The sequence below is a fragment of the Rousettus aegyptiacus genome, unplaced genomic scaffold, assembly GCF_014176215.1.
Source record: "Rousettus aegyptiacus isolate mRouAeg1 unplaced genomic scaffold, mRouAeg1.p scaffold_m13_p_5, whole genome shotgun sequence".
In the NCBI taxonomy this organism is placed as follows: Eukaryota; Metazoa; Chordata; class Mammalia; order Chiroptera; family Pteropodidae; genus Rousettus; species Rousettus aegyptiacus.
This window is the reverse complement of record NW_023416308.1, coordinates 28,193,790-28,213,388: the sequence shown is the minus strand read 5'-3', so window position 1 is coordinate 28,213,388 and position 19,599 is coordinate 28,193,790. Positions and strand designations below refer to the sequence as shown.

The following is a 19,599-nucleotide window of genomic DNA, read 5'->3' as shown; positions in this document are numbered from 1 at the left end:
CAAAGCAGCCCGTTGGTACATGTCTTGGGCATTGTGTCACTTGGACTTCTCTGTGGAACTTAAACACCATCAAGTATAATTTTTCCTAAGCTATGAATGGGAATTTCATACAAATATAAAGTATGTGTCAAAGATTTAAATAAGTTATGAATGATGGAAGCAGAAAAATGGTAAGACTGGTTCTCATGATTTGAGGAAATTTTTTTTTTTCCTGTCCCCACCCCCCCATTAAAAATATCCAGGTTCAAATCTGGAGATGTTTTACAGAAAATTCTTGTAATAGGACATTAGATTCTTCAGGTTTTCTGGTTGAGATGAAACTATAATTAACCACTTTAAGGGTAAAATTTGTCCATAATTAAAAAAAAAAAACACCAGAGTCAAATAAATAGATATTGTGTATGGAGTTTATTCATTGTTATATGTCACAGTGTATATAAACATAATTTTTACACAGTTTAAAATAATATGTAATATTTGCCAGTAAACTTTCACTTTTATTCAGGTATAACTTGCATGTCATAAAGTCCACAGATCATAAATGTAAAGCTTGAAGAATTTACATAAATATGTATACCCATGTAATCACAACCCAATCAAGATATGAATAATTTCAGCCCCCTGCAAGACCCTTGCCCCTCCCCCTCCTAGTTAGTAGCTCTCCCAAAGATAATCATTATTCTGACTTCTGTCATAATAGGTTAGTTTTGTCTACCTTTGAACTTCATGTGAATAAAATTATACAATGTGTAGTCTTTTTTCAGTTTTATCGAGATATAATTGACATATAACATTGTGTAAGTTTAAGGTGAACAACCTGTTCATATGATACATGTATACATTGGGAATAATATATACTCATATCTGGCTTCTCTTTCTCAGCATTTATGAGATTCACCAGCTTGTTGCATACAAGTGGCAACAATAATTCTTTTTCACTTCCGTGTAGTAACCTATTATATAGAAAATTGTTTAAATTATTTATCTGTTGTATTTTTATGGGCTTTGTTGACTTAATAATTGCATACTACTAGTGTATATAAATACATTTGATTTTTGCACTTGACCTTATATCCTGCAATCTAGCTAATCTTATTAATTCTAATTGCTTTTTTTGAGTCTTTTAGATTATGTATACATGTCATTTTCAAATGATCAGAAGTTTCTTTTTTCCTTTCTATTTTTATACCTTTTAATTTATTTTAATTTATTTTTATACCTTTTAATTTATTTTTACCTTAAAAAAACTGGCTTAGTACCTCAAGTGCAATGTTAAATACAAGGCATTCTTGTTGACCTTGCTTGTCAGCAGGAAAGTATTAGTATTTCACCCTTAAATATGGTACTAGCTCTCTGCATGTGTTTTAATAACTTTCATGTATGTATGTATATGTATATATGTATGTATGTACATATGAAATTTTACCTCCCTAAATGATATGTTTTTATTCCTTTATTTAATGATGTGGTCATTTATAGGAATTGATTTTAGAATGCTAAAATTATTTTAGTTTTGGACTAAAACTTACTTGGCCACTGTGTATCCTTTTTGTTTGTCAGTGAATTTGATTTGCTTAGGAGTTCTGCAGCTCTGTTCATGATATTTACCTATAATTTTCTAGTAATATCTTTATCAGATTTTGTAATGAAGGCTGTCCTGGCCTCATGGAACAGGTTGGGAGGCCTTTCTTTTATTTTATACTCTAGAAGAATATATGTAACATTGTTATTACTTATTCTTTGAATGTTCGAAATCACCAATGAATCCATTTGGGCATGGAGTTTTCTTACAGATTCAATTTCTTTAATAGCTATAAGACTATTCATTTTGTTGTTTTTTGTTTGGGTTTTGGTAAGTTATATTCTTCAGAGAATTTGTCCATTTCAACTAAATTCACAAATATATTGGGGAAAAAGTTCTTAATGTCCTCAGAATCTTTTCAATGTCTGTGGGCTTTCTAGTTATATTTACCTTTTCATTCTTTATGTTGTGTATTTCTATCTTTTCTAGATGAATCTTATGGGTTGTGCTTTTCTGGCTTTATTTTTTTCTCTATTATGTACCTGCTTCCTATTTCATTGACTTGTTATGTTCAAAATTTTATCTTTTTGCTTTTCTTGGATTCATTTGCTATTCTTTTTCTAGCTTTTTGTGCAGGGAACTTAGAATGTTTATTTTTCAACTTGTCTTATTTCCAATAACATGTATTTAGAGGTACAAATTTTATTTTCTGTTTTCATTGTATCCTATGCATTTTAATCTCTCATATTTCTATTATCATTTGGATCAAAATATTTTATAAATTCCATTGTGGTTTTGTTTGATTTATGAGTTACTCAGAGATGTGTTTCTTAATTTCCAAACATTTGGGAGAATTTCTAGTTATCTTTCAGTAATTGATTTTGAGTGTAATTCTATGGTAGTCACAAAACACTTTATAATTTAAGCTCTTTGTATTTGTTGAGATTTGCTTCATTATCTACTGTATAGTCTCTTGATAAATGTTCCATAGACACTTAAAAAAATGTATATTCTGTAGTTGTTGAGTTTAATGTTCTATATTAGTTCAGGTTGGACTTTTGGGTTCAAATCTTCTATACCCTTATGATTTTTTTTTGTCTCATTATTCTCCCAGTTACTGTAAAATGTTTGTTAAAGTCTTCAACTATAATTGTAGATTTTTCTCTTATTTTTAGTTCTTTCATATGTGTTTTATATATTTTGAGGCTGTGTCATTTGTTGCATACAGGTTTTATTATATCACCCTGTTGAATTCACACGGAATTTTTAGTCCATTTACTTTTTTAATGAGATATAATTCACATACATAAAATGCATTCTTTTAATGTTTACAATGAAGTGGTTCTAGTATATTCACCAAGTTATACAACTACCACCACTATCTAATTCTTGGAAATTCCAGAAAGAAGTCTCTTAGTGGTTATTCTTTATGTCTTCCTATGAGAAGTCCCTGGCAACCACTAATATACTTTGTTTCTATGGATTTGACTAATCTGGACATTTTGTATAAATGGAATCATACAGTATGTGGCCTTTTTTGTCTGACTTCTTTTAGTATAATGTTTTTACTATTCATCCATGTGGTAGCATGAATCAGCAGTTTTTTTTTTTTTTTTTTAAATGGCTGGATAATATTGTAGGGATCTGGTAATTTTGTTTATTCATTTTTTGGTTGATGAACATTTTGGTTGTTTTCACTTTTGGCCATTATGAATAATATTGGTATGATTATCCATGTACAAGTTCTTGGTGGATATGTATTTTTATTTCTCTCAGTTTAATGCCTAGGAGTGGAAATGCTGGATCATATGATGTTTGTTTAAAATTTTGGGAAACTGCCAAACTGTTTTCTTAAGTGGCTGCAACATTTATATTTCTACCAGCAGTGAATGAGGGTTCTAGTTTTTCCACATGCTTGCCTACTAATTCAACCATTTAAAAAATTATAGTAATATACTTAGAATGAAGTATATTATCTTGGTTTTTTTATTTGCCTCATTTGTTATTTGTGCCTTTATTCTTACTTTCCTACATTCTTTTGGATTAATCAAGTGTGTTTTATTTTTCAAAAATTTCTCTATCAGCTTTTTAAGTTATATATTTATTTATTGTTCTTTTAGTAGTTACCGTAGGAATTGCAACATAAGTCTTTGATATACTACATTCTTTAAAATTGGACTTATTTCACTTCCTCGGCACTAGAGGACTCCTAAACTGTTGGCATGTGCTTTTTCTGTCCTTTGTGGTTTTTTTAATGTTTATTATAAACCTCATAGGGCAGTGCATTAGTGTACTTACATTATTTTTTTACATTAATTTTTACTTATGTTTCCCCACTTTTTGTCCTTTTTTGTACTCGTCCATTTCTGTAGTTTCAAGAATGCTTTTTTTGGGAGGAGCGGGCAGGTCTGGTGGCAAATTCCTTCAGTGTTTGTTTGAAAATAACTTATTTTTTACTTGCTTTTTAATGAACAGGTTTGTGAGGTAGAGGATTCTAGGTTGGCAGTATGTTTTCTTTTAGTCATGCTGAAAATTCACTCCATTTTCTCATTTTTATCGAGGTGTCCTCTCACATTGTTACTATTGCTCCTTTGAAGTCAACTTGTCTTTTATTCTTTGGCTTTTTTAAGAATTTCTCTTAATATTTTTTAAAATTGCAGTTTGAGTATAATATAAGTAGGTTTTATTACTGTTATTTTTTAAATCCTGCTCGAGGACTTCTTTAATCTGTAGTTCAATGACTTTCATCAGTTTTGAAAACTCTCCAGCTATTATTTTTCAAATATTGTTTTTGTCCCTTTCTTTTATATAATCTATCTCTGAATTGCTAGTGTAGACGTATTTGAGACCTTTTACCAAGTCTTTGTGGTTTATGCTGTTTGTGTATTTTTGTTCCTTTTTTCTCTTAAGTTCTTCAATGTAGATCTTTTTTACTGCACTATTTTCTCGTTCACTAATTCTCTAGCCATGCCCATTGTTCTGTTAAACCCAGCTATTGAGTTCTTAATTTCAGATATTTTGTTTTTCATTTTTAGGATGAACAAACATTTGATTGTTTTTCATAGATTCCAGTTTTCTATTGAAATTCTTTTTCACCTTTTTTATGTGAACATTTTTTTCTAAATGTATTCATTATAAATGTTTTTAGTAACTTTATAAAAATTTAACTTTGTTCTTTTTACTGGCTTGTGTATCTCTCTTCTATCTCCTTTGCCCTATGCAGGTGATTGCTTGTGATTCAAATCATTTTGGATATGCCTTTCTTTAGAGTTTAAGCTAGTATTTAGTTGTCCAGAGATCTCAGTTTTCTTAATGTATTCAAGAAAAGTTATGATTTCATAGATTATCTGTCTTATTGTTAAGCTGTGAGTGATGCTTTTTATAGCTTTCTGCATCATTACCAGAAGCCAGAAATCTGTCATAGCCATTTAAAAGTCCTTTTTTGATCATTCTAAAATCTGAATCAAATGTGAGTCTCTTTTAACTACATTTTTCCTCAGTTTTTATTCTTTTGCTTGTGTGTATGTTTTTAAGCATGCCCTGTAATATTTATTGGATACCAGACAAGATGGATGAAAAATTTGCAAGGGTTCTGTAGAATGTTATTTTCCTCTGAAAAGAGTTAATTTTTCTCTTGGTAGTTTTGATCATATTGATGCTTGGTTTTAGGTTTTGTTTGAACATGTCTATTGCTGTTTTGACTGTTAAAGGCTTTTCTGGAGTCTCAGTTGAGAGCCAGATCTTTTTGCATTTGTTTGTTTGTTTGTTTGTTTGTTTGCTTTTCCTAGCTATCCTCATCTTGGCAATGCTTGCTTGCCAGCCTCCCTCTCAGCATGGCTAGGCTGTGAAATATCTGCTTGGCTCTTTAATTGCCCATCAGCTGTTTTTTGATAGTTTTCTTGGCATCTTGTCCTACATACTTTCAAGCTGAGGAATTACTTAACAGTCGGAGGGGAATTTGCATGTACATTTTTGGGCTCTTTCTCTACAGATCTTTTTTGAGGGGTGACATTTTTTTTACCCTGAATCCTCACCTGGTTTGGTAACCCCAGTGTCCAACTTCTACTTCCTATGCCAAGTTAGACTACAATATTATGTTTAATATTTTAGTAATATTTTCCATCATCGATTTAGAAAATTTATTATATAAAAAAGAATGATTAAATGTAGAATTTGCTTCATGGGTTTTCGTGTAGCCCCAGGAATCGTGCCTGTACTGATTGCTTTCCTGTGTCTTTAGACAAATAGTTTTATGTGTACTGTCTAGTATTTATAGTTGTTCAACTTGAGACTGCTCGTTTAATACACTTTGCTCCATAAATTGGAAACAGAAGTACCATATCTCTTCTTTCATCCTGGAATTTTACTAATGCTTAGTACAGTTATTTAAATATTTATGGCTGTTGCATTCTTTTCAGTGTTCCAACTGTGTTGAACAGATAAAATCAGTCCTTATGTAATAATTACCACAGACCATAAAGGTTTAGTTATAAACCTTATTTTTTATCTTCTGGAATAAAAGCAGGTATTTGGTATATCAGGAAAGCTCTCTGAAAACTAGAGTAGAAATGGAGGAACAATATTAGCCACTAAAAGCCTATGAACTAAACTTTAAATCTCACATAATTTTCCGTTTGAATTGTGGTCATTGGCAAGTTTTTATAGAAATAGGAATTCTTATTATAGTCTTTCATGTTTTTGATCTCTAGGAAGATGAAGTCCTCGGTACATTCTGAAGAGGATGATTTTGTTCCAGAACTACACAGAAACGTTCACCCTCGAGAGCGGCCTGATTGGGAAGAAACACTTAGTGCAATGGTAAGTCAGTTTTATGCATATGCATATATGTATATCTTTCTTGTATAAGGGAAAGGAACTGAGGAAGCATTACTTACAAAAAATTTTCGTCGTTGTTGCCTTGTTCATTTGTTGAAGAAGTATCCATTGAGCAAGTAATCTATTCCAGGCACTGTTTTTGACTTTGTGGGCAGAACCATGAATAAAAAAAACAAATTTCCTGCATTTGTGGAGCTTATATTTTAATGAAGTAGGAGGAAAAGCAATCAATTAAATACATAATATGTCAAGTGGTGGTATGTGCTGTTGTAGAAAAATAATGTAAAGTAATAGGGTTACAGAATGGTCGTTGGGTTCCAATAAAACATTTGTGGACACTGATATTTGAATTTCATGTAATTTTCACATGAATAATCATCCTTTTAATTTCCCCCCAAATATTTAAAAATGTAAAAATGAAATTTAGTTCATAGATTGAACAAAAATAGGTAATGGCTGGGTTGGCCCTAGTTTCATGACCCCTGCCTTACAATATAATTGTAACTTAAGATGTAAGACTTTTCTTAAACTTTCCACATAGAAGAAGGTTTTATCTTACTTCTCGTAGTATGTTGTTTATATCTCTATTGTAATACTTAATTCATTGTTATCTCCCTTACTATATTGTGAACTCTTTGAGGAGAGATAGAGATCATCTTGTATTCATTTATTGAAGGATAAAGTTTTAAAAAGATATAATCATGACTCTCATTCAAATATAAAATGAACACAAACCAAAGATATTTAACTCATTAATGAAGGAATCAGTCAAGTGTTAGAACAGGTTCAAAGGAAAATTCAAAGCACCTTACTGTTATAGACCAAACATGCTAATATTGATGCAAATGGATACACAACTGGCAAAACTGATCAATTCCACTAAACATAATTTGCATTTCTATGGACAGCAATTATTTGTACTATCAGTTTTCCACACTTTAACTTTTACTCCACAAAGGTGTAACATAGCCTAGGCAAAGACAAGCAAGCTCCGCATCACTGTCGAATCAAGTAATCCCTGCCAGTATTCCATTGAAAGGCTATTCAGTAATCTATTTTGTCTATTTTTAAATCTTCCATAATTCTTTCCTACAATTTTTATAACCTTCAAAAAATCTACATTGAATTTATCAAATGAGGAGAAAGGTGATATTTATTGTCATGTGATGGTTTGTATTAAAGTTCTATATGCTGTATGCATAGAAAGTTACTGAATTCTTTCTGGAGTCCACATTGATTTGTCTGTGAAAATTGCCATTTATATCATATGTTTTAGCATCTTATTATATAATTATATTGGTATTCTAATTTCTTCATTTGTAACCTTTTTGAGGACAGGTGCTATAATTCTTCTATTTAAAAAATCATGCTTGATAAATAGTATATTGCTGAGTTGCAAAAAGTGTACAGTGAATGATGAAAAGGATATAAATAAGATTAGAAATACTATTTTACTACACTTTCTCTAGAAAATCACATTGATTTTAATGAGGATATAACAGTAAAGAAAGTTTGGGATCTTTTTCTCTTCCAGTAATAATCAAAGTAAATACTTCTTTGAGAATGAAGTTTATTACTGAGAAAAAAAACATATAAAATATTTCTTTTTTGTTAAATATTTTTTAATTTTTCAATTACAGTTGACATACAGTATTAATTTCAGGTGTACAACATAGTGATTTGACATTTATATAACTTATGAAGTGATCAGTCTGATAAATCTAGTACCCATTGGATACAATACATAGTTATTACAGTATTATTAACTATATTCCCTATGCTATACTTTACATCCCACAACTGTTTTGTAACTACCAAATTATACTTCTTAATCCTTTCCTTTTTTCCACCCATACCCCGAATCTTCTTCCCATTTGGCAACCATCAGAAATGTTCTCTGTATTATTCATTTAAGTTACTGTATTCTTCATTTCTGATTGGTTCTTTTTTATGTTTCTTATTTCCATTTTTATGTTTTTCTATCTCTTTGTTGAAGTTCTCATTGAGATCACTGAGCAGCTTCTAACCAGTGTTTTGCATTCTGCATCTGGTAGATTACTTGACTCCATTTTGTTTAGTTGTTTTTCTGGAGCTTAGTTCTGTTATTTTTTTATGTGGGACATGTTTCTTTGTCTCCTCATTATGACTGACTGACTGCCTGTGTGTGTGTGTGTGTTTTCTATGTACTAGGTAGGACTACTAGATAGAACCCTTGGTAGAGTAGTCTTATGTAGTAGGTATCCTGTGAGACCCAGTGGCACAGTCTCCCTGGTAACCTGAGCTGGTATTCCAGGTGTGTCTCTTATGTGGTTTGTGTGTACCTTCCTAGTGTCGTTGAGCGTTGATTGCTGTTGGCATGTCAGTAGTGGAAATTGACCCTCTGGCTGATTGGTTGTGAGGACTGGCCATGACCGCAGTAGAGGAGCTGTTGTACAGGTGCTGACTGTATAGAGCAGGATTTGATTTGTCAGGGATCTGGTGCTTGCTGAGTCTGCCCTTTGAGTGTGCTGTTGTGAAGGTGGTTGGGTGGTTCTCTGGTGGTTGGGTGTTCTGAAGCTAGCCACTAGGTGTGTTGGTTCTGGGGCCTCTTGGGAGGGCTCTGTTGCAGGCCAAGGTTAGCTACTGCCTGTGCCCTACCTGGGGCCACTTGGTATGAGCTGTAAAGTAATCTGCATGTGGTTGCCACTTGTGCTGGGCTTAGAGGTGACTGGGAGAGGCTAAGCTGAGAACCGAGGTCAGCTGCCATTAGTGCTGGGCTTGGGGTTGCTTAACATTAGGTACGTTGCACGCTGAGGTCAGATGCTGCTTCATTGGGGTTTGTGAACCTCTGAGAGATTTTAGGAAAGTCTACAGCATAAGCCAAGACAGGTCATTTGTATGGAAAAGCTGCTGGAAGCAGCTTGGGTGGGCAGTAAGTTATGTGGGATGGGTTTCTGGGAATCACTGGGGCAGGGCAAAAGGTATTAGCTAAATTGATGGAGACTCAGATATGGTGTCTACCTCCTTGTGCAGGTTCGTGGTAGGAGGGCTGAACAAAAGAACAACACTTCTGCCAGCACTTCTGTCTGGAAGAAAGCTGCCCTTCCAGGTCTTATCCTGAAGCTAGACAACTCATTTCCTTTCTGTATTTCCCTGTGTCCCAGCCCTGGAGCTCAGAGCAAGTGAGTTCATTGGTGAGGAAGTCCATTCCCAGACCTTTTAGGAGACCATCTGGGACTCTAGCCATCCTATGTATCACTGAGCCACACTCTCTTCTGGTTTTTACAGGCAGAAGTTATGGGGACTTCTCTCCTTGGGCCTGGAACCCTGAGCTGTGTAGCCATCGTGGGGACCCCTTGCTCTTTAGGGAGAACCTCCTCAGCTGAGACATCCTTCTCATTTTTAAACCCTCACACATGGGTGTGGGACCAGCTTGTTCTGCATCTCCAGTCCTCCTACCAGTCTTGATGTGGCTTCTTCTATATGTCCTTAGTTATAAGACTTATGTTTAGCTGGACTGCAGGTGATTCTCAATGATGGTTGTTGTGTAGTTTAGTTGTAATTTTGATGTGGTCATGAGAGGAGGTGAGCACAGTGTCAAACCTACTTCATCGTCTTAACCCAAGACCTTATAAAATATTTCTTCAAATAGTTCCATTTAATTTTTGAGTCGCTTTAGAAATAAAAGTGCTTAAATGTTGAACTCTTATTGATTTGTGTTCCATAGCCATAATGTTAGTTTTTAAAATACATACTTAAAAGAGGGTCAGAAATTTTTGAATTGTTAAAATTTTTTAAATTGTTGTCTTTTTAATTGAGATATAATTGATCTAGAACTCGTTTCATGTGTATAACATGATTCCACATACATGTATATTGTGAAATGATCACCGTAATCTAGATAATATTCATAATCACACATAGTTACATATTTTTTCTTGTAATGAAAACTTTTTTAAGATTTAGCTTCTTAGCAACTTTCTAACGTATAATACAGTATTATTAACTATAGTAACAATGTTATACATTACATCAACAGGACTTATTATTTTATAAATGGAAGCTTATATATTTTGACCTTTTTCACTTACTTTGCCTACCCCCAACTCCTTTTGGCAACCACCAATCTGTTCTCTGTATTTATGAGTTTATTCCATTTTATTTTCATTTTTTATATTCCCTATATAAGTAAGATCATACAGTATTTTTTTACTCCGATTTGTTTCTCTTGTTTTAATGCTTAAAGTTTCATTCATGTTGTTTGAAGATTGCAAGATTACCTTTTTTATATCTGTGTGTTTGTGTTCATGTGTGTGCATGTATCACATTTTCTTTATTCATTCACCTTTTGATGAACACTTAGATTGCTTCTGTGTTTTGGCTGTTGTAAATAGTGCTGCAATGAACATAGAGGTGCAGATATATTTTCAAGTTAGTATTTTTGTTTTCTTTAGATAAATACCTAAAAGTTGAATTGTTGTATCATATGGCACTTCCATTTTTAATTTTTTTAGCAACCATTATACTGTTTTCCATGCTGGCTGTGCCCATTTACATTCCTGCCAACAATTCACGGAGGTTTCCTTTTCTCCATATTGGTGCCAACACTTGTTTTTTGTTTTTTTGGTTTTCTTTTTGTTTTTTTTTTTTTTATAATTACCATTCTAACAGATGTAAGGTGATATCTTATTATGGTTTTTAATTGCATTTCTCTAATGAGTAATGATGTTGATACACTTTTTTATGTTCCTGTGAGCCATCTGTATGTTTTCTTTAAAAAATTTATTTTCAGAATCTTTACTCACATTTTAATCAGATCGCCTTTTTGCTTTGAGTTGTATGAGTTCCTTTTATATTTTGAATAATAATAACCTCTTATCAGATATCTAATTTGCAGATATTTTCTCTCATCTCATAGGTTGCCTTTTCATTTTGTTGATGATTTCAGTTGTTGCGCGGAAGCATTTTTGTTTTATGTAGTCCCTTTCACCTATGTATTTTTGTTTTTGTTGCCTTTGCCTTGGTGTCAAAGCCAAAAAATCATCAGCAGGACCAATTCCAAGGACTTAATGCTTACCTTTTCTTCCAGAAGATTTATAGCTTCAAGACTTATGTTCAAGTCTTTAATACATTTTAAGTTAATTTTTGCATATAGATTAAGATAGTGGTCCAGTTTCATTCCTTTTCAAATGGCTGTCCAGTTTTCCCAACATCATTTATTGACATGACTATCTTTTCCTCCACTGTATATTCTTGGCTCATTTGTTATAAATTAATGACCATTTATTTATAAATTTATTTTCTGGGCTCTGTATTCTGTTCCATTGATCTATGTGTCTTTTTTATGCTAGTACCATATTGTTTTGACTACTGTAGCTTTGTAAAATAGTTTGAAATAGGTAAGCATGATACCTCCAGCTTTTTATTTTTTCCTCAGGGTTGCTTTGGCTTTTTGGTGTTTTTATTGTTACTGCATACAAATTTTAGGATTTTTCTATTTCTGTGAAAAGTGCCTTTGGAATTTTGATAGGTATTGCATTGAATCTGTATATTGCTTTGGGTTGGGCATTTTAACAATATTAATTATTCCAGTCCATGGATACGGACTGTCTTTCCATTTGTGTTGTCCTCAGTTTTTTTCATCAATGATTTCCAGTTTTCAATGTTCAGGTCTCTCACCTCCTAGATTAAATTTATTCCTAGGTATTTTATTCTTTTTGATGTAACTGTGAATGGGATTTTCTTCTTAATTTTTCCTTCTGATAGTTTGTTGTTAGTGTAGAGAAACAACGGAATTTTGTATAAATGATCTTGTATCCTACAACTTTGAATTCATTTCTTAGTTATAAGAGTTTTGATTTAGTTTTTAGAGGATTCTTTATGTCATCTGCGAATAGTGACAGTTTTATTCCTTTTCAATTTGGATATCTTTTATTTCTTTTTCTTGCCTAATTGCTCTGGCTGGGACTTCCAGTACCATGTTGAATAGATGTGGTGAGAGAGTGAGCATCTTTGTCTTTCCTTGTTTTCGAGGAAAAGCTTTCAGCTTTCACTGTTGAGTATGATGTTACCTGTTGTCTTATCTTGTATGGCCTTTAGTATATTTTAAGTACCTTCCCTCCATACCCACTTTATTGAGAATTTTTTTGTAAATGTATGTTGAGTTTTGTCAGATTTTTTTTGGCATCTATTGAGATGATCATCCGATTTTTATTCTTCATTTTGTTAATGTGGTGTATCACACTGATTGAACTGTAGATGTTGAACCATCCTAGCATCCCGCAATAAATCCTACTCGATCATGGTGTATAATTCCTTTAATATACTGTTGAATTTAGCTTCCTGATATTTTGTTGAAGATTTTTTTCATCTATATTCATTGGGCATATTGGCTTATAATTTTCTTGTGGCTCCCTTGTCTGGTTTTGGTATCAAGGTAATGCTGGCTTCGCACAATGAGTTTGGAAGTGTTCTGTCTTCTATTTTCCAGAAGAGTTCAAGAAGGATTGGTATTAACTTGTCTTGAAATGTTTGGTAGAGTTCATCAGGGAAGCCATCTGGTCCTGGAATTTTGTTTGTTGGGAGGTTTTTGATTGCTGATTTATCTCCTTTTTTAGTTATTAGGCTGTTCTAAATGGTCATTTTAAAATCAACAACATTATTTCATCTTTGTGTTCAGTGAAACATGGCGACTCTAAATAACTATCAATAAGGAAATGGTTAATAAAAAAACAATAAAAAAATAAAATTAACAACAAACTGTAAAACCCTTATAGTTCATGATTTATTACTATTCATAAATTTTTAGTAGAATAACTTAAGAATTTTAAGAAATCTAATCAAAAGCTATAGAGTTTTTAAAATTAAGAGTAACATTTATTTATAGTGATTTAACAATGAAACTATTTGGTAAGTAAATATTAGGATCTTAAAATTATAAGGCAAAAAACCTGAAAAGAAAGTGAGAGAGAGAAAAATTTCATCAGTTTTCAATATTTTAACTAAAACCGCCTTGATCATACTTCTAGTGTTTCTCCATTCATTTTATTTTATTATTGATCATTTCAGTATTCTCAGAATATGTCTTTTTAATTTCTGAAGTTTTTGTTGTCGTTGTCAGGAACAGTTTCTCACTTGTTATATTTTCTCCCTTTAAAATTATTGTGTTCAAGACTCAGGGCTAAAGTAGGTCATGTTTTAACAAATAAAATCATCATTAATAAAATAAAATCAGTATTCCTGGCAGAAAATGCTCACATATGTTAACAACCAGAGTCATGAATATTAAAACAAGTTATAAAGTTTGAACTTCCAAAATATCAAAATATTTAAAAAGGAAGGTAAATAGTTAATGCTCATTGTTGTCAACCCTCATGTATGTCCATGCACATGCTAACCCCCTTCCTCCATTCCTCTCTTTCTTCTTTACCTCTTCTCTCATAAACAAACAACTTGCTCTCTCCCCACTTCCTCCCCCAACCCCCATCCCCCTCCCCCTCCCCACCCTTTCCACAGAGTCACAGGCGCTCAGTACTGGAGGGTGGCCTCTTTTCCTCTGTAGTCTTCTTACCTATTGAGTGTAGGCATTCTGGACTTCTGGACAGGGATCTGGACTTTGTCTCTTTATACTTGTTTCTTCTCAGTTCTTTTCTGTTCTTGCAGATTTAACTGTCATCTTTAAACAGATGACTTCCATGTTCATATCTCTAACTCTCTAAGAATTCACAGGTTTTTGCTAAATCTCATCTTTCCTGCTTTCTGAAATGAGTTTCTTCATTTTAACTTTACAGTTTATATTAATAACACCGACTTTATTCCGGCCATCCAGGTTTAAACCCTTTCATTTATTGTAAATGAAAAGGAGGTTTTAATTCATTTCCCTTAAAGCCAAAGTTCTTACTCATTTGATCATTTTGCTCCAGTCACATTGGCCTCTTTACTGTTTATTTTTGGTTATGCGGTGGAATCTCCCACTCTAGGCCTTTGTGTTTCTGTTTCTGTTTTTTTTTTTTCTTCTAGAAGTACTTCTTAGTATGATCTGCAAAGGTTTCTCTCTTCCTTCAATTTTCTCTTTAAACGCTACAATTAAGTGTTGCCTTTTTTCACCATCTTCGATGAAATAACTCTACCCTCCACTCTCTTTCTGACTCTGCTTTAATTTTCTCTAAATACTTAGAAATACTAAATATTTGCATAAATATTTATTTTTCCATTAGATTGTAAGTTCCTTGAGTACAGGGACTTTGTCAGTTTTATTTACTGTTTTGTCGCCTGTGCTCAGCATAGTAAATCTTCATTAAATATTATTTGAGTGAATAAAATTGTCATTCTCTGGACAAATTGAACTACTGGTTTTCCCTTAAGAATGCCCTAAATTTTCTTTTTTCTTTATCTGATTTGATTTGTTGGACTTTAATATGAACCGTTTTATTTTCTGTTCTTTTGTTTCCTCTTCTCTTTCCTTTTCCCTCTTTTCTCTTTTAGAACAAAAATTAGACAATTACATTTTTCTTAGACTTTCAAAAGTACCTTTTGTATTTGGACCATTTCCCCCCTCTGTTGCTTACTTTCTAAAGAGGAATGAGGATTGATAGTTAGGAGGGTTATTTCTTCCTGACTGATCTTGAAGAAGATGTCATTTTGGAGGAGGTGAATATTTTGTTTATTGCTCCTTGGATTGATAGATATCTACTCTCTATGGTACCTAGACTGGTTCCTTTTACTCATCAGCAATAAAAAACATTTATGATTTAATAAAAGAAAAAAATAGTCTTTGCAAAAGCTCCTTCAATGAATATCTCTTTAGCTCTTTATTACTGTGTGATGTTTAAATGTTTGTTTTTACTGATGGATTTATTTTACTTATAATTCGGAGAAACCGATGTTGTTTATCATTTCACAGTCTTTAAAAGCTGAGTGTTTTATTTAGTGTTGCTTTGTGAACAGTCACAAATGCAACCATTAATTAATATGCAAAGCCCAAGTTTTGAATTTCTGCCAGGATATTCAGAGTTCAGTAAACAACCCAAGCCACTCCATTCCATGGTGTATCCTGTTCTGGCTGAAGATTGTGGGAATTTTCTGGCATGAATCAAGTGTTAATTATTGAAGATAATTAATCTACTATTAGGAGTTTCGGGATTTATATTAGGTTGAATTGCATGAAATTGTTAATTTTATAGGTTAAAAAGTGTTTAAAATGGGCAGTTTTATGAAGTTAAGCCTGAAATCTTTTAAACCGGTGAACTGATCTTAAAGCCAGCATTTTATTGTTAATTATTAAACTGAAAGCTGCATTCCAAATACTGTGCTATTTAATAAGGCTTTAAGCAATCTGGATGTTACTTTTACTGATAGAATTTGTTATATGCCTTTTCAGAAAAATTTAAACATGAAATATTGAAGGAGAAAAGTACATAACACTTGTACTGTTAGAAGAATAATTATTCTTATAGAATTCAGCCAGAGTATCATCAATAGTTTAGAATTGTGCCTTTTCTACCTTTAATAGAAAATTTCTAGTTGTCACTATCATTCGTGGTTCTTTCTTCCCTTTTACCCTTCGTCTGTTCATATCCTGTATTATTCCAGAAAGAATTTATAATTTATGTTTTAAATTTGTTTAAATATTATTATATGCATTTTTATTACTAGATCTGGTGTACAAAATTCAAATGTAGAAACGCATAATTTTCTAGCTGCCCTGGAAACTAGCAATAATTTACCTGAACAAAGTGCCTATAAAGTTAATAGAACAGTAGTTTAAAATTTTCCTAGGAACTTTTTAATAAAGTGTCTGGTAAAAGTATATACAGTTTTCGAACTTTGTATTTTCAGCAGAGTAAATCTTTAATGATTGAGGCAGATTGGAGTGAGGTGAAGAAAAAGATGAATCTCCATTATAGAAAACTAAATTTTAGAATATTTAGAAGTTTTGCTAATATATAAATTATGTAATTTTTGTAATATGTCAGTGTATTAATTTTTAAATTGATTAACCATCTGTTGCCTAACAGAGAGTTTGTGATTATTATTTTAATGGCACTTGCTAATAATTTTTCCTAAATTGTTTTAAACATTGCTCCTGAATAATTGTGTCCCTGCTATTACTGGTTCTCTCTGAGGAGATATTTTCTAATAGAAGAGAACTATAAAGGCAATTCCTTTGCTGCAAAAGAACTAGTCTGATAATCAGTTTCAGAAATCATGTTTTTGTTTTTGTTTTTGTTTGTTTGTTTGTTTTTGCTTTAGTGTTTCCATTCATTATTCCCAGTCAAAATAGAGAATTAAATAGAAATAAATATATAATTTAATCCTGGGATTTAATGGCTTCTTGTGTGGTTTGTGAATTATCCACATATTTAAATCTACCTGCTCCTTCTTTAATTCCTATTTCTGTTTTTTAGCACTTACACAGTGGGAATTCTAGATAACATATTGGAGGAAATAAGTGAAGAAAATTGTTATGTAATCTGTTTTTAACATCCAGGGTATTTTATTTTAACATCAAGGGTTCTTTCAAACTTCTTTTGAAAATATTTACATAGATGACTCAGTTTATTAGATTTCTATGTGATATACTTATGCTTTAAGAATCATTTTAGTGATAATATAATATACTATAGATTTAATAAATTAAGCTTTTCTGTGGTATTGGGATGACGATTATTAGATTTTACTCCGTTACCTCTTGTTTCTGTGTAAGAAAGGGAATAATACCTAGACCAATTAAAATTCTGTAAACATGTTTCATTGAAGAGTTTTGTTGCATTTATTTTCTATGGTTAAGCTGTGGTTGAGTTTAGAAACTTCCAGTCCTGTTTGCCTTTCTTGACAGAACAAATTTTGTACATGTTGCCTTTTCTATTGATTGTGTATATGTACGTGCATATACATATGTGTATGTTTACAGTCCTACTTCCCCAGAGATAGCTCCTACAAGTTTTCTTTAAGAGGCTAAAGATTTTCCCTTTACTACTATTAGCAGAAATGATATTTTTTATCATTAAGAAATATTATTTATAACATTAGTCTAAAGCTCTTGTGTTCTCCCTCAGATTCTGAGTACAAGTAATAAAGGGAATATAATAAGATTTGAGTCTGTTAAAGAGAAAACAGTGAAAAGTGGCAGAAAGTTACCATTTTTTTTCTGACTTATTTTCAGATGCTTTTTGCTAGACTCATACATAAAGAAGATTTTGATCCAGACTTTCTTTCCCCATGCATGTTGTATTTGGGTTTTTTGTTCCTTGAAGAAAAGAACATTCCTGGGCCACTTTAATAGTATATTCTTACTTTGGTTGCATTTTCATGTTCTTTGTGAATGTTTATCTGGTGATGTTATTGTTGATTTTCTCTAACAATTTCAGATTTACTTTTATTATTCATAAGTATTAACTACTCATTTTGCTGTTTATCTTTATTCACAGTACAAATTTAGATTACAATCTTATTTATTCAGTTGATCATATATATGTATATGTACGTATTTATGGATGATATTTTAGCTACTATGTCTTTTCAAATATGAGGGCACTTTATACAAAGTAATCTATATTTTAAATGATTGGTACTTTAATACATATATACTATTATATCTTCATTGGTTAGTAATGACTGCCATGGATCTGGGATTGGGATATCTTGTCCTTATGCTTTGTTCTCTATTGCAGGAGGCAGATCCCTGCAAGTTACATTTCCTAGGCTCCCTTGCCCATGGGCTTCTGCCTAGATTTGACTAATGAGAGACATTGGTAGAAGATTGGAGGGAGGAATAGGGGAGAAGACACATTATTTTTCCTTCTCCTTTCTGCTTTGATTGACATCTCCACTGTGATTCTAACTCCCACCAGATATCAATTAATTTGGCTCATTGATTAACAAAAAAAATCATTTTATTGCCATAACATGGGTACATACCTTCATAAATGCATTTTTTAAAAAAAATTCTTGTTCTTTTCTAAATTGACTATAAATATAAATACCCAGTTTTGCCTATTGGAGTTATATAGAATGTCTAATCTCATTTATTTATACATTTGCAAATGGTTGTTGTAAGGTAGGTAACGTGCAGAGGTGGAAGAAGCTAGCTAGTGTGTACGCTTTCTCTCTCTCTCTTCAAAGCCTTCCTCCTTTATAGAAACAAAACTTATATAGAAAATACAGAAAGTGGGGGGAAAAAAGACTGCTACCTGTATTTTCATTTCCCACAATGGTGAGATTATTTTGGTATATTTCCTTTGTGATCTCTTACAATGCAGAGTTTTAAATTTAACATCATATAAACATGATTTTCTTATATAAATTCCTCCAAACCTAGTTTCAAAGAGTACTGCTTTGTTGATATGTTCCCCTTTTCCTTCATGTCTAGGAATGTGATTTATAATTATAAACCATATACAATTTTATTTCCCTCCCCCCATTTAACATTAGCATTCCGCCTTATTATACATTATGGGAAGTGTCATAGGTAAAAGACTTTGCCGTTTTACTGGAAGGAGGAAATCTCTGGAAGAGACTAAATGGTGGACATAGAGTAGGGTCACCTATGAAGGGTGAATAAACAAAATTGCTGTGGAGAGGGAAAGGAATTGAGTTTCACTTAGAAAAGAGTGAGGGTCTTGAGATTTGCAGGTGAGATATGGACTAGATTGTAGCATGTGCATTGAAATACACAGCGGCAATGGAGAAAAGAGAGATGGCTATTGCACTGAGTCAGCTATATGTACCTTCCACCATTACCTATCCCACCTGTGGAATTTACATCTTCTAGGGTTTGCCTTCTCATGAGCAGCACATCCTGTGATGGTTGCTTCAGCAGTAGTCTTGGGAGACTCTTGAAGTAGGACCATTCAGGTAATTTTTCTATTTTAAGATCAACTGACCTGAAAATTTAATACATCTGAAAAATCTCTCTTCCCAGCATTACCTTGGTTAGTGTTTGACTAGCCAGAAGGTAGGAATCTTGGCTGGGGTAGGGGATGGGGGACATGCTCTCTTTACAGTTTTGCTTACCATAGTGCTGACCATAGTACTTCTTTGTTGTTTATATTTCATAATATATTTAACATAGTGATAACATTAGTTGATGAAAATGACCAATATTCCAGAAATTTTAAAATATAATACTTCATAAAACCTATTGCCTAGGAGAAATTTATGTATGCAGTATGTTGTAATTGGTGTTAAATGAAAATTCTTAATAAAAAATAATTTAATGACTAATATTCTATTGTATGGAATGTATTATTGATGTTTTATTA

At 32.4% G+C, this 19,599-nt stretch overlaps 1 protein-coding gene across 7 annotated transcripts in view; it reads left to right on the top strand.

Moving 5' to 3' along the window:
- The window catches only part of ARHGAP32 (Rho GTPase activating protein 32), a 272,991-nt gene that overhangs the window by 101,875 nt on the left and 151,517 nt on the right, over window positions 1–19,599 (top strand). For 3 of the 7 annotated variants that reach the window (XM_036221401.1, XM_036221400.1, XM_036221393.1), the window contains exon 2: window positions 6,232–6,340. In XM_036221401.1, coding sequence (XP_036077294.1) covers window positions 6,232–6,340 — 109 coding nt within the window. Of the gene's footprint in view, window positions 1–4,703; window positions 6,341–19,109; window positions 19,193–19,599 lie in introns of those variants that run through there. The other 4 variants (XM_036221398.1, XM_036221397.1, XM_036221392.1 and 1 more) reach the window with 3 other exon arrangements.